This window comes from Phocoena sinus, chromosome 5, assembly GCF_008692025.1.
Source record: "Phocoena sinus isolate mPhoSin1 chromosome 5, mPhoSin1.pri, whole genome shotgun sequence".
Taxonomy (NCBI): domain Eukaryota; kingdom Metazoa; phylum Chordata; class Mammalia; order Artiodactyla; family Phocoenidae; genus Phocoena; species Phocoena sinus.
The window spans coordinates 5,702,952-5,719,228 of record NC_045767.1 but is presented as its reverse complement, the minus strand read 5'-3'; the positions used below and the strand labels follow the sequence as shown (position 1 = coordinate 5,719,228).

Here is a 16,277-nt window from a genome sequence, read left to right as displayed (position 1 = left end):
TGGGAAAATTGTCAACATTTCAGGGAAATGCTATTTTTAAAATTAAGACATTGAATAAATTGCTCAAAACCCTGGATTTCTTTGGTTGATAAATACATAGTACAAATTTGACCTTTCCTTTCCATTAAGGGGATTTTGGAGATTTCTCATATTCTGATTTTGAGAAAATAAATGTGTTGTCTGAGTTTTACACAGACTCCTCCATGCAAACATTGCATATCTGAGTACCTAGCATAAAAGGACCAAAAGGTATCAGAGGTTTCTTTCTTCAAGTTGTCTTTGTGGTTACTCATTATCTTGACCTAAAAATCTAGAGATTTGTACTCTCTCCTGAAAAGTTCCTAAGTTTAAGAGCTTAAAATATAAGTTTAAAATTAAAAGTATTCTAGGAATATTTCATGAAATTTGCAGAATCACGATTTCCAGAAAATGACAATATTTCATCCAGTGTAACCAGTGATAACAATCTTAGTCTTATACAACAGGCTTCAATATGGTGTGAAAATTTTTTTGCCTTTCTTTCTAAAACACTGAAGAAAGAGAATTGCTTAGGATCCTGAAACCTAGGAAACACTCTGATGGGAGTAACATTTTACCTTGCTCCTAAAATAAGGATATGGTAATAGTAGCAACAACCAATTATGTAGAGATTAAAAAGTAACACTCACTAATCTACGTACTCACTGCCACAGCCCAGTGAAGTAGGTGCTATTATTCTTCTCACTTTTTGAGATGAGGAGATTTCTTTGCAACAGCGGACAACAAACCCCGAATCAACACATCCCTGTTATTTAGTATTTGTATATCTTGATCATAAACATTATCAATGTGTGAAACTAAGCCTCTTAAATTAAGAAGAAGAAAGAGGGAGAGAGAGAATCCTAAACTGGCATACCTCTCTGGCAGAATGCATCAGAAATTCAGATCAAGCTAATAATGGCATAGTTTGAATATGCAAAATAGTATAATTGTACATATTGAAAACAAAATCTATGCTTAAATTATTAAATAACATTCAATGAGAATATGAACTATCTCCATGCCACTGATGTACCATGTAACTGTTCCATTATAGGTCACATCCACAGACCTACAGTTTGCCACTCTTTTCATAAGAAATATTCTCTGATATTGGATTTTAGTAATTGGTCTCTTTAAAATGTTTGTAGACTTAAAAAAAGACAGTCATAGGGCTTCCCTGGTGGCGCAGTGGTTGAGAGTCCGCCTGCCGATGCAGGGGACGCGGGTTCGTGCCCCGGTCCGGGAAGATCCCACGTGCCGCGGAGCGGCTGGGCCCGTGAGCCGTGGCCGCTGGGCCTGCACGTCCGGAGCCTGTGCTCCGCAATGGGAGAGGACACAACAGTGAGAGGCCCGAAAAAAACGACAGCCATAAACCGTAGTAATCTCTTTCACACAATGGAGACTCAATAAATACTTTACATAAAATCTAGTAAGAGGAGTCTTTCCTCCTCATTGCCACTTACACACTAATTATGTGCAAAAAATTAAAAGGCAGGGCAACCCATTTATCTCTGTGATCAGCGGATTTAGAGTCATAATGTAGTTTATCACTTCAGAGCCATGCTAGAAAGGACTAGTTCCCGGTAAATGTATGTTCTCTACCACAATTCCAGGTATAAATCTGAAAACATTGCTAGAAACTTACCATATTTCTCAATAAAATAACCATTTCACATGTTTAAATTACATAGTGATTTGCATAATGGTTAAATCAGATAGTATGAAACACTATTTGAACCTCAATTACTGGTTTGCGTATTCAAAATTCTGACAACTCTGGTACTTGGCCAGATCTAATCGGCTACCAATATACTTGCTGCCCGAATTTTAGTCTACCTTAATTTGAACTGTCAACCCTTAAGCATGTTCTCTGAAGTCCAGGCTACTTCATACTGACTCACCTTTGCACCTGTTTCCCTTTCTTGGAAGTTTGTCCCTTCCTCTCCCTTCGCTCTCTCCCTCTCTCCCTCTCTCGCTCTCCCTCTCTCTCTCTCTCTCTCTCTCTCTCTCTCTCTCTCTCTCTCTCTCTCTCTCTCTCTCTCCTATAATTACCTAAGGAACACCTACTTACCATTTGAGTCTCTATATAAGCAACATCTCCCTAGATAAATATTTTCTCCTTTCGTCTCTGTCAAATGGGGAAAATAATCTACTATGGTACCAATCACACCATGTTAGTTATTTGTTTACACATTTGACTCAGTGACTAGGCAATGGAATCCTGAATACGTCTTATTCATCATGTCAGATGGTGTACCATAGTTGGAACATGGTATAGATATTTCATAAAAGTCAGATGAATTAAATAACTCTAAAATTCTGTCTTTATCTTACACTGTGCTACTTAAAATTTCCCTTTTCTGGCTGTAGATTATGTGATTTTCCTGTAAAAAGTCAAGTTTTTAGACAAATCATCAAAATAATTCAGTTTCCAAAGTTCTAGGTTAAAAATAGTTCATTCTGAAACATTATATAAATCATCATCAAATCACCTAATCATCAAAAGGATGATTTTTACCAGTAACAAAAAGGAAAAGCAGTCACCCAGCTCCCCAAATTTACAAGTTCCTAGAATATTCTGCACTTGTTTATAGGTTTTCATAACTACTTGTTCATTAATTACATTATTCCCTTTAATTGGATAGCTCTGAAAAAGCTCACGTGAATTACTAGAAATAATCAACTTTCAGAGTTCACATCTCATAGCACGTTTGTGAACATCCAAGACTCCGTTTTAATTTGTATGTATGTTTTTATGAAATGAGTTACCTAAAATACAACTCTATTCTTTTATGCTTTCAGTTTACCAGACAATTTTATATTGGATGTAGAATATACAATAAAGTTATTTACATCTAATTTATGATAAAATCAAGTAAGTTTTACTGTCCAAGAGAATGATGATAGTGAGAAAGCTAATTAGCCCTCACTGAATTCCTTCTTTAGGTCCACTTTTTTAACCATACAACCTTACACTTCATTCCTTATAAATATTTCAGAGTAGTTATGGCTACTTACTTTTCAGGATTTTCCACTTCTTCAGTAACAAAGTTGAGATAAAACCTAAAAAGACATCCATGAATTATAAACCATTAATATATTTTATGATCATCACCCAAAGTTTGAAATTTTAAATATTTAAAATCAAACTCAGAATCATAAAAACTTTATAAACAAATAACCTAAGATGAAAATCTCCAGCACCCAAAGCTCCCACAATTCATTTTTCTATTAAGCAGTATTTATAGAGTTCTTTTTTATTTCTTAACTTTTTCATAGAGGTATATATGGCACACAAACAGTAAAGTGAACAAATCTTAGTATACAGTGATAAATTTTTACATATGTATACACCTAGGTAACTGACAAAGGGATCGAAAGATACAACATTTCTAGCACCCTGGAAGGTCCCCTCAAGGCCCTTTGCAATCATTATCATCTCCTCCACCCTCCTGTAAAGGTAACCACTTTTCTGGTTTCTACCACTATAGATTAGCTTTGTTCGTTTCATTACAATAGACTAATAATATTTGCTTGTATAACTATTATACAATATTTATTCTATTGTGCCTGGCTTTTTTGCTGGACTTTATGTCTGTGGGTCTCATCCATGTTGTTTGTAGTAATTCATCATTCTTTATTGTTGCTTTTCATTGTATGAATGTAACACTATACGCTCTACCACTGATGGATATTTGAATCATTTCCAATTTACAGCTATTATGAATATAGATACCATAAATATGCTTGTATATGTTCTTTTGGGGACCATGCAATCATTTCTCTTGGGCATATACTCAGAATACGATCACTGGGTCACAGAGCAGACACATGTTTATAGTCAAACTATTTTCCTCCATTTCTGCATTCCTACCAGCAGTGTATGAGATTATCACATGTCAGTCACTGGGGAAATAAAAGTAGAAAATCTATCATCTTTCTTGTCAAGGAGCTCATAGTTCATAGAATGGTCCATAGAGTGGTGTTAGAGCATGCCCAGGTTACCATGGAAGCCAGGGGTGAGGTCTAAACCAGACTGGCAGGTCTTGGAAGGTTTCTGAGAGAAGGCATCACCCAAGCTGAGTCTTCAAAACTTCTTGATGTTTAGCCCCAGTCAAGTGGCATGAGGACATTCTAGGCAGAGTACAGCGCATGAGCACGGGGGGGTGTGGGAGAGGGGTGTGAGCAACAGCGTAGTACCACAAAGCGTGCCCTGGGAGTGAGAACAGGATGTAGGTACAAGATGGCCTTTGGCTTCTGGGAATCCAGCTTTTAGTAGGCGTGATAAAAACTTGCAGGACAATAGAAGCATGATAATAGCATTTCTTAGTTTTAGGGGATTGGCTTCTGGATATGAACACAGAAGGCACACAGGAAATAAAAATGGGATAAAGGAGAATAAATTCTCAATTTGCACTTTTTTTTTTTTTTTTTTTGCGGTACGCGGGCCTCTCACTGTCGTGGCCTCTCCCGTTGCGGAGCACAGGCTCCGGACGCGCAGGCTCGGCGGCCGTGGCTCACGGGCCCAGCCCCTCCGCGGCCTGTGGGATCTTCCCGGACCGGGGCACGAACCCGCGTCCCCTGCATCGGCAGGCGGACTCTCAACCACTGCGCCACCAGGGAAGCCCTCAATTTGCACTTTTTCCTTTCAATGCACTGTTTTCCAATATGCATCCCACCCAAATAACCTCGTCATAAGGCAACTATGCCTTACGCATAATAGCAATGGTGAAGTTGCTTTGTGTGTGTGTGTATTTAGGCAGCTAATTTTAGGCCCACCGTTAGTCATTACACTGTAAGTTGATAACTAAAGGGCAGAACACTTTGAGTATTTCCCCCGGATCCTGGACACTTTTGTCATCTCTTACATGACAAGAAGCATTGGAGGCACACAATATTTCACTTTCCAGTCCCATAGGATTACACATATTACCCTAAATTTATGGCCCTAGAGAAATTCAGATTCCTTTCCCTCACTTTATGACACTACTTATCCCATCCAGGCATGTCAATTGCCTTGCATCCTTGACTTCTTTTTCTAATCTAAAGTGACTTCTCGAGACCATTTAAAGCCCTTGAAGTTCTCTTTCAAGGTTCCAAGATGTAAAATTGAGGCAGACTCCTCAAATAAGCACACAGAGATAACCGGATCATGAAGATGGGAGAACTAAGGGATCGTAACGAAGAGAACTAGACATACAAAGACCTTTCTACTTCTCCATTTCAGAGGCTTAGAAACTTTCTGCAAAGTAAAAAAGTCATATTTCCATTGTATTCCTCTATGCTCTAATTATTCCTTAGAATATAAAATAGCTATTATATAGGTCCACAGAAGCATGGTTCTACAGGGACAAATTCTCTATCATCTAAAACCAAGAGGCTGGAATATTAGCCCATCAGCCTTTAATATAATTAAGGTATCTCACACCTTAAAGCAAAGATGAGAAAACCTGTCTTATTCCACCTTTATTCACAAATAGGCAGTTGATGTTCATGGTTGTAAAACAAAACAAAACAAAACACAAGACAACAGGCCCAAAATGGAGTCGCTTATGCTAAGCCTCGTGTCACCAAACCAAACTGTAATTCACTTAAAAGTTTCAGATCTCCCAGAAATGGAATCTGAAACCAGTCGATTAGGAATTGCATTATCTAAGCATTCTGCCTGACAGACCCCTGCCATCCCCTAAATGGAAATAACTTTGTAATAACTAAGCTGTTTTATGGCTTAGTATAACTTCTTGTTCTCACCGCCTTCTGCCTATAAAAGCCTTCTCTTCTGTACAGCTCCCTGGAGCTCCTTTCTGTCTGCAAGACGGGATGCTGTCAATTCATATCGATTTTTGCTCAAACTCTTAACATTTTAACATGCCTCAGTTTATCTTTTAATAAAGTTCAGGTGTCTAATACTGTAAGGACCATGTTCTAAGTAGAAATATTTGAATACCTGAGAGAAAACAGTAGCAGCAAAGGTGATCTAAAAAGTCAGCAGAGGAGCCAAGTATATGTTTTAATGACTAGAAAGTAAGTTTCTAAAAATAGAGGTTGTAGTTACACCAGGAACGCAAGCAACAATCAATACTTATATCTGGAATATGCACTCTGAGGGATCTGATGTGTTTGCTATAAGCCCAAGGCAGTGGGAAGTACAGGAAGAAAATGAACAAAACAAAAAACCTAAAAAAAATACCCCACGCAAAAACCACACACACACTTAGAAATATTTCCAGGCTTCTCACTTCAAAAATAACCAGTTCCTTCTAAACAGTTGTTTTAGAACTGGTCTTTTTCCAACAATGTTAAGGCGAGAAAGGAAATATGAAAAAAGAACGCAATTGCAAATATTTTGCCATAGAGAAAAGGAAAGGGCTTGGGACAGGGTGGGAGGTGGGAAGGAGAAAGCTTCTTATTTTGGTCCAAACATTCACTCCTGTGGGAAATACACCTTTATGCTCTCTAAGTCTCCAGCCATGCGTCCACAGCCCGTCTCCTCAAGTTCTCTAGAGAATGTTCATAAGATCCACTCTTCCAGCTTTTCCGTGATTGTGTATAAAAGGCACTGCAAGGCTGGCAATGCATTCTGGTACCCAACCATGTGAATTATTTTGAAACGAATCTTATTCTTTAGATTCGATTTGACACAATGCTACAAAATAATCCCAGCAGGTGCTTTAGAAAGACTAAATCCACTGAGGATAGGATTTAAAAGGGAGAAAAAAGACAGACCAAAAAAACTATTTTCTATCACACAATTCAAAAAAAAAAAAAAAAAAAATCCCACCAAGCAATATTTAGCTTGGGATCAGGATATGGGACTGAAATTGATTGAGTTCCCCTGGGCCACAAGGGAGACTGGCGGACATACTTCTCTGAATGCAGACGTTGGCAATAATACAAAAGTTGTTCTGACCCAACTCTGTGGCCTGGCTGGGTTAATGATTTCTTTCCCCCTAATCATGTTTCCGTGAAGGAGTTTTCATCATTCTGAAAAGGTCCAGCACTCCTCATAAACCAACAGCCTGCTCTATTCAGGTCCAAGGTTTGGCTACGTCTATTCAACACATAGGGGGTGACTTACTAACGGAACAGGGCCTCCCAGACAACAGGGGTCTTGCTGCGTTTACTTACACCCTGGGTGGTTAACTTCTGAGGACGACAGCTGCTTCTGTCTCCTTGTTTGCAATGCGCCCTACACTCTTTTTTTTTTTTTTTTTTTTTTTTTTTTCCGTTTTTTGCATCAAATATTGTCAGGGCAACAGCACAGGGAGTGGAGGCTCATTCCTGGCACCCAATTTATAATTCCACAACCCAGTCTTGGAATTCCATCACGAAAGACAAAAAAAAAAGGTCAGAGAGGCGGGATCACATTTGGAAAGTGCCTAAACACCCCCTGCTTTGGGAACTCTTTTAGTCTCCATCTCGTTGCGCTTATATCCAGATATTAACTTTTTCCTCCGGCACTCCAAACCAACAGACTAGTTCTTCTACCCACAGCTCCCCTTTTCTAAGACTGGTGGCCACAGATTAACAAGCAGGTGATTTCTACCTATCCACAAAGCAGCATGCAGGTCGCAGAACAGCCTGTTGGAGACATACGGTTACTTATCTGCCCCCGTACATTAACCATTGGTAACGCGTAACAGTCCATTGAAAATCCCGGCCTTAATTTCCTACACTATGATTGAACCCTCTAGAATACAAGAAAACCAACCGTTTCCTGTTCTTTAACCTAGGATGTGGACATGAGGATTCGACGGGTAAAAGTAGGACCAAAGGTTCACGTAAACCCCATTTACACTGTAAACAGTGTAATATATTTCTAGGCCCAAGATGGAGCCACTCAACCTCCAAACGCCAAGCCACCTCTGGGGTCTATAATTATTTCCTTGTTTCATACTCATTTTCTACTTTTCTTGGCTCCTTACTCTTCATCCTATAAAAGCTTCCTGTCCTCCACCCCGTTTTGCAGTTCTTTGGACTCGTCTGCTATCACCTAAATTGTCATTTCTAATCATTTTAACAAAAGTAACATTTGGGGTTCAGCATCAAAAAACCAAAGATTAAGATAATAAGATCATTCAAAATGAAAAGAGTCTTTATACTTGGAGAGATCTACCAGCCCTCAAGAGCTTACAGAAGTGGAGAAGATTTGCTCGACATAAAGCAGGTTAACCTCAAGATTCAGCACTTACAGCAGGGGAGTGAGTTGGATAGAAGCACACTGTTAAGATTCCGTGGGAACACACGCATGGTACTCACAGGCTAAAGAAACTTCATTCAATAGAATTAATCAAATCTCCCTCGTGATGATCTCCACATTCCGCATTCCTGATTGAATACCGCCAAGCCCCCAACACTTGGCTCTAGCTGAAAGCTTTTGTCACCTCCCCCACTTGCTCTGGTGTCTCTTGGTGACCCTCCCAGGGCTTGGCTGGTGCCCCAGGGTGCCAGAGCTGTGATCAGGCTGAATAGCCATAGAATAGATGATTCTGCTGCTAACCCTGGGAGCACAATTCCGTTCTATTTTTTGTTCAGCCCCACGTCGTGCTTTGGACAAAAATGAAAAGACTTTAAAAATACTAAGAGTAATGCTTACACGCAATGGCTATCCAAATATTTCGAGAATACACAAATATTTTACACTAGACGTTTCAGAGCTACAATCTTCTAAGAACTTCAAACATTTTGCTTCAAATACCGTATTAAAATTTTTAGTTCCTGTGCTCTCCTAATTCCCCTCTATAATTCAGTGAGATTAACAGGGTAAAACTATCTTTATATTCCATGCATTAGCTGGAAGGTAAGATCCTAAAAACAAAAGAAACAAAAGGAAATCGTATTTGTATTTGAAATGAATTTACATAATTTTTGAGCTAGTGTAGTTCATTATTTTTAGACTCATAGAACATTCTCACAGCAACTGTACAACTATCAGCTCTATAAATAATAAAAAAGAAATACTGCTAGTAATTATTCCAAAACAATGAAATTTAACTGCATTACAATTATTTGGATGTTTAAGTAGTATTTTTCTACCCAATGGGATTTCTTGCAATAGTCGCTTCAACTAAATCTTATTAGATCAGTAAAATTTAATTAGGAAAAACAATCCCACTCCCGGCCATGATTATTGTTATTCAAGTTCCCGAACAAAGCAAGACATAAATACAAAGCTTTAATGCTTCAACCAGAATGGCATCACAGTTGGACAGGGATTTAAGGAAATGCACTTGTGGCACAGTGATTTTATTCATCCTTTCTGCATTTTTTTTGTTTTCAAGTGTTGAGGAAATTTTAAGGAATCTGTAAGGTCCTTTAAAATGTAACAGATTATCTAGTACACCTGATTTCACTATCCCGTTTTCTCCTCCCTGCCTTTAGAGTACCATTTTACCTCCTGGGAACATCTTACTCATTTCTGTAACTGACTTATTTCCTTCTCATGGGAAGGGGGAGTAAATCAATTAATCACTATTGGGTACACCTCTGCAGCTTCCGCTGGGAGGCTTTCTGACAAAGTATCAATACTAATCTTTAATTTCTTGTGGTGCTCTTATGCCCTTACCGATCCATACTTACAAGTGATTTGTACTGGTTCTCAAGACCCAGCATTTGTTTCTTTTTTACATTATCAGGTTAAATCTGGTAGTTGCCTTGACTGGAAACCTCAGCCATGTTTGTGTTAAGTTGTGTGCACGGTAATGGGCCTGGTGAAGGGAGCCTCATCATCTTTCTCACTTCAAGTAAAGCACGTCACGCTGGATTATCCCTGTTCACGTTTGCCTAGCGCCTTGCTTGGCACTTAAAGTACCTGAAGGAATTAATGAACCACCCAAATCACCTGTTGATAGCGATATCAACTTACCAGCCAGCGTATGCATACATTCCGTAATAAAAAGCCAGTGGCAATCCCATAATACTTGCATCTCTTCCTGAAAAGGCATCTTTAAAGTGTTGTGTTTGCCCTACAATAAGAATAGAAAGATTTAGGACTTTTCAAAGAATTGGTTATTATTCATTCTTTAACCATAAACATGAATGCGGGGGTGGGGGGGGGGGACTGGGAATAAACTATACAGTTTCAGGCCTAGATTTCTTTCTGTCTGCTCATTCCCAACTTTATTAATGCTGTATCCATTCTACAGAAGGAGTCCCAAAAGTATACTGATTGCCACTAACACTACCTCACATTTATTTTACTAAAATCATGGCAAAGAGGAAAATGGCATTTCAAAAACAATCTGTTTTTTAAGCATGCCTCTACTCGTAACAGAGTTTGACCAGGAAAGAAGACTGAAGGATAGTCTGTAAACTATAGTTTTTAGGAGTGTGATATAATTCTTAAAAATGATGATAATATAATGTTTGGGAAGAAATATTCAAGGGTCTATCTTCAGTGAGGAGGCATGAAACCCAAGAACCACCTCCTCAGATCATTTAACTTACTGTCTGCTTTCTCCCCATAGTTCATTAGATACCAACAGGGCTTGGAAAACCCTGTGGAACCAATCTGTTCCGCACCCCCAAGCTTCTTTTGTAAAGAAAGATTTATTGGGGCTTCCCTGGTGGCGCAGTGGTTGAGAGTCCGCCTGCCGATGCAGGGGACATGGGTTCGTGCCCCGGTCCGGGAAGATCCCACATGCCGCGGAGAGGCTGGGCCCGTGAGCCATGGCCACTGAGCCTGCACGTCCAGAGCCTGTGCCCCGCAACAGGAGAGGCCACAACAGTGAGAGGCCCGCATACAGAAAAAAAAAAAAAAAAAAAAAAAAAGAAAGATTTATTGGAGCACACTTAGGTCCACTTATTTACCTATGACTGATACTATCGGTCTGCGGCTAATTTCACTCTCCAGCAGAGCTGATAGCTGTGGCAGAGACCAAATGGTGCACAAAGTTGAAAACATTTACTATCCGCCCATTTACGGAGAAAGTCTGCAGACCCTTTCCTAGAGAATGGCATGCTTTCCTTCTGGAAACAGAAAAGAAACTATACTGAACTCTAAAATAAATAGGTTTAAACAAATTTTTGCATCAACACGTGAACTGAGCATTTTTATTTTCTATAAATTTATTTATTTATTTTTGGCTGCGTTGGGTCATCACCGCTGCGCGCGGGCCTTCTCCAGCTGTGGCCAGCGGGGGCTACTCTTCATTGCGGTGCGTGGGCTTCTCATTGTGGTGGCTTCTCTTGTTGCAGAGCATGGACTCTAGGTGCACGGTCTTCAGTAGCTGTGGCACGCAGGCTCAGTAGTTGTGGCGCACGGGCTTAGGTGCTCCACAGCATATGGCATCTTCCCAGAGCAGGGCTCGAACCCATGTCCCCTGCATTGGCAGGTGGATTCTTAACCACTGCGCCACCAGGGAAGCCCTGGACTGAGCACTTTTATGCATAACAGTTTTCTCTACTTTGTAAATCATAATGGGACTTTTCCGGTATATCTTTTGGATAATTAAAAAATAGAAATTCAGATTTACTTTAGTCAATCAGTATTCAAAGTTAGGCATGAAAAGTCTCTACTTCCCAAAGAAAACAGCAAATGAGATGATCTAAATGGGAAATGTGACTTGTTTCAAAACTGGCCTTCCCGTAAGAAAATAAAAGGCGGATGGGAGGTAGGTGATATACATAAGACCCTTTTTCTCTTCACTCAAATCTCAGTTTTTGCCTGCATTGTACAGACAACAACACATGTATCAATATAACGTGCAAGTTTTGAGACCCAAAATGGAGAATATTGAGTTATCCACTAAATGACTTTCCCCTCAAAGCATCCAATGCCTAAATATAGTTCATTTTTTAAAATGATACTGTCAATTCAGAAATACCTATTTTACAAAAACATCTCTTGTCCTCATAGAAGGAAAATACTGGAAACCCTGTAAAAACATCTGTTGCATATTGCTTTACCATGATCTGTAGTCTACTTGGCCTTAAGGGACAATATTCCTAAGAGTGCAGCACTGAATAATCAATAAAAGATATCAAATTTTTTTTTTTTTTTTTTTTTTTTTTTGCGGTACGCGGGCCTCTCACTGTTGTGGCCCCTCTCGTTGCGGAGCACTGGCTCCGGACGCGCAGGCTCAGCGGCCATGGCTCACGGGCCCAGCCGCTCCGCGGCATGTGGGCTCTTCCCGGACCGGGGCAGGAACCCGTGTCCCCTGCTTTGGCAGGCAGACTCTCAACCACTGCGCCACCAGGGAAACCCAAAAGATATCAAACTTTGCAAAGACTGAATCCCAAGCACAGATCCTGAAAAGGGCCATTTTGAGAGTATTACGAAAGAGAGGTGTTTCTAAGTTTCAGGAATATTTCGGCTGCATAACAGAGGTCTCACGAAGATGAAAGCTATTATATTCAAAGGAAAGTTTAACAAATCCTCGTAAGAGAATACAGAACACACAGCTAGTTTCTGGATCTCATTAGATTAGAATAAATGCACAATCTGTATAAGTAAAATTTCTCTCTTCTTGAAGTTTCATATTAATGCGAGAAATATGTGATAAGTTAGAGACAAAGAGAATCACTGTTTTATAGTAATAGAGTAAATAAACCTGCTAAGAATACTCTCCAAAATATTTAATTTACTTTAAATGTAGTAAAATTCTCAGGTCACTTCTCTGTTAAGTGAGATATAAGGAAACATGGTCACATGAAGCACTGATATTGAAACTGAGCAGGACCCTGTGGGGCCTTCCTGGGGACAGATCACTCCCCATGTCCCCTGCCTCTTGTCTGTAGAAAACCTTTAACCTTCTAGGCCTTCCCTGAGTTCCAAAGAGCAATTTTAATCAGAGAAGTGAGAAAATGCAGAAACAAAGGAAAGCAGTCAAAGAAGACAAAACAGAATAGTCACAGTTTAGCTGTAAAACGAACTCAAGGTCTTTTAGTTACTCCTCAAGGGCTATAGATAACATCCTGAGTCATACCCTTGAGTTGTTTTCCAGATACTAAAATCCCCACCAGGTGGAAGAAGCTAACTGCGTGATCACCAGTCTTGTGGCCCCCAAACTGGCGGCAACCTGAGGATCGACAACGCTGACCTCTGTGACCTTACCTGTTACCTCCTCATCAACCAATCAGAGAATGGTGCCTGAGCTGATCATGCACCCTGTGTGACCCTCTCCCCCACACTGTCTTTAAAAAGCCTTTCCTGAAAGCCATCCGGAGGTTCAGGTCTTTTGAGTATGAGCTGCCCATTCTCCTTGCTTGGCCCTGCAATAAACACTGTACGTTCCTTCACCACAACTTGGTGTCAGTAGATTGGCTTTGCTGTGCATTGGGCAAGCAGACCTAAGTTTGGTTCAGTAACAATATCATAAGTATTAAAGGATCATTCTATTGTAATGTCAAAAAACAAATCTAAACACTCTATCGTGACCTTTGCTCTCAAGGAATTCGCAATACACTACCACTTGGGTAACCTCACCTCACCTCACACACATATATAAATAAGTGGTAAAAACTGACTACGGTCTTACATTACAGCAAAAAGAAAAAAGAAAAGAAAAAAATCTTTGTTTTAAAGGATAGCATATCATCTTTTGGAACCTGAACTAGAACAGAAGAAGGGTCCATGACCCAGAGTTTCTGCACTTTCCGAAAATGGAAGAAATTCCTTACAGAAGTCTAAAGAGTTAGCCCAGAAAAGGAAAGCAGCAGCAAAACAGATTATTTTCCCAACATTTCTGACAGGTCAGATAAAATATGGGCAGGCCACCTCTGTGGAGGCCAAGGTGAATTAGAAGAGTGAGCCCACGTCTTCCCTTCAGCGTAAGCTATAGTGTTAAACATCTTCATTGTGTTTACGTTGGCTGAGGTTGCTGGATTTGATGCAAACATTCAGCCAGGAGAGCTCTAAGCTCTCCCACAAGGCTTATTAAATGGACAGCAGCAGCTCCCTTTCCCCAGCTACAGAATGACGAATCGTTCCACTTTTATTACTGTTTAATGCCTCTACCATCAGCAATGATTTTTTTTTGCTTAATTTTGGCATTTCCTTTTGTCTTGTGTAATTCTTCTCTTGCCACTTCATTAAATTTCTCTATAAATTCCCTTTCTTGGAACAGACAATATCAATGTAAACATTAAGTACTTAACATGCCCAAGTTATATGTCAGTCCTTTACAATTTCATCTCACTTTCTTACTTATTTCCTACCATTGTGCCCATTGTTAGTTAAATAACTCACCTGGACCTCCTTCTCATCCAACAACTTCCCCTGAATCCAAGCAACTGCCTGTGCCTTCTTACCTAGAACAACTGAAACTCTAAATGACATCACCTTCAACCATCTCATCTTTGCTTGTTTAACAGTCAAGTCTATAAGGCAAATACTCCCAGAAAATGGTGTTACATCTCCACAGAAATGCAGATTTTACATTAAACATAATGTAACAATAAAACTTACATTTTTACAGCTATCTTTATTGTCAGATAATAGTTGTCTTTTTGCGAACGCTATTCCCATATCTGACTCTCCTTCTGTCGAGAGTCTATTCTCAAGGTAAAAGGAATGATAACCGTAAAAGAATTATTCATCATTTTTCATTATTTTCCAGATATCTTTTTCTCTCTAATCTTTAATACTGTGGTTGAACTACTTTAAAGGAAAAATAAGAAGACATATTTATCTGTAGTTAAAACTAATGGCTTATTTTTCTTTCCCCCTTTGTGTTTTCGCTACAAATAGTTTAGACCAAGAGAAAATTCACTGATGCCTTATTTTGTTGCTTGGCCCAGTCTTAATCCTCTTGTTGCCGTTCAGCTGTAAATACCAACTCAACCCCCAATGTTGCAGGCTTTCAAATCAATTAGATGACAGTACAGAGTCTAAGTTCCATGAGCAGACAGTCTAATTAAGGGATTCTGCTAGTACAAGCGAAAGTTAGTGTTAGAAGAGACCAAAAGCAGAAACGTATTTTAAAAAGCATTTACTTTTCAGTCCCTACCTTTAATTAGCTGCATCACTCCAGGGACTATAATTATCAGAATTGCTGTGAGCTTGCAAAAGGTTAGGAAAATCTGGATCCGGGCGCTCCAGCTGACACTCATGCCATTTAGGACCATCACCACAGCTGCAAACAAATAGATGAAGTTAGAAAAGGTGAATCATCATTGGTATGAAGACGTCTTAGGTTGTGGCTCTTCAAAGTGCCATCCACGAACCAGCAGTGTTGCCATTACCTGGAAGCAGTTGAGAAATGCTTAATCTCAGGCGCCACACCAGACCTAAGGACTACAAATCTGTATCTCAGCAAGATCTCTAGGTGATTTTTATGCACACTGAAGTTTCAGAGGCTTGGATGAAACCTGTGAACAGTAAGAAGTTCTCTCTTGTTCTTTGTATATGTCAATAAGAGTGGACAAATACCGTAGCGCCCTAATAATCATATAAAAATACCTTCTAAGCAAATCCCGAAGTCATCACGTGCAATGAGATTGTTGAATGTGACTCTTCAGCTTGATACAGCTGGCAACTCTTTCCTCGTTCAATGATTGCGTCACCTGCCAACTGGGCATCACACTCAAGAAGGGGCAATGTGTGATTCTTCACCGTCAGGACTAGCTGTAGACAGCACTTCTTGCATTTCCTTTCCACGTTCCAATCAGCACAGTCAGGAGTGACTTTCATCCTACCCTAAATGTATAGGCTTCCCAGATACGTTTTGGAACTTGAAAAAATGTTACAAGGGATGAATCCAAAAGAGTTCCCAGATGCACAGTGGGTCTGAAGCCAGCAGAATTTCCCTCTCTTGGTGGTACTGTCACAGTGTCCGAGTAGTATTCAACTATTCACTCTCCCCACACTGTGGACCATGAGAACCTTGAGGGCAGAACAAGCATTATTCATCTCTGTCTTGCTAGTATCCAGCTTCATCCCTGGCCCAGGAAGATCGTCAACATGGTTTTGTTGAATCACTGAATGAGCTGGATCCTCAGTTTTAAAAAGCCAACTTCAGCCAAAGAGGAATGAAATGAATGGCGATATTCTCAAACCGTGCCTCCTATACTCTGCTGGAGTGACTTACTCTAGACAGTGGAGTTCAACTTTACGCTCCTTCTAAAACTTTATGCTTAGTGTTACTTGCTCCCTCCCCCACTGCCCAAAAAGCTACTTCATACCTGATATCTGTAGTTATTATCTATAAGCTTTATTTTTAAAAAGGTGTATTCTCCCTAAACAAATAACAAAAATGTATGAAAATACTTCTTGGAGGATAAAACCAAACACAGAATTCTTACAGTTCAGGCTGCAA

The 16,277-nt window shown here is 39.8% G+C and overlaps 1 protein-coding gene across 14 annotated transcripts in view; it reads right to left on the bottom strand.

Annotated features, from left to right (window-relative positions):
• The window catches only part of SLC7A11 (solute carrier family 7 member 11), a 314,580-nt gene that overhangs the window by 283,921 nt on the left and 14,382 nt on the right, over positions 1-16,277 (bottom strand). For all 14 annotated transcript variants that reach the window (XR_004349977.1, XR_004349976.1, XR_004349978.1 and 11 more), the window contains exons 4-6: positions 14,970-15,095; positions 9,887-9,986; positions 3,040-3,084 (exon numbers count right to left, since the gene is read on the bottom strand). Coding sequence is in view for 9 of the 14 variants with exons in the window: in XM_032632570.1 (XP_032488461.1) it covers positions 3,040-3,084; positions 9,887-9,986; positions 14,970-15,095 (271 nt within the window). In the remaining 5 variants the exon portion in view is untranslated. The remainder of the gene's footprint in view (positions 1-3,039; positions 3,085-9,886; positions 9,987-14,969; positions 15,096-16,277) is intronic.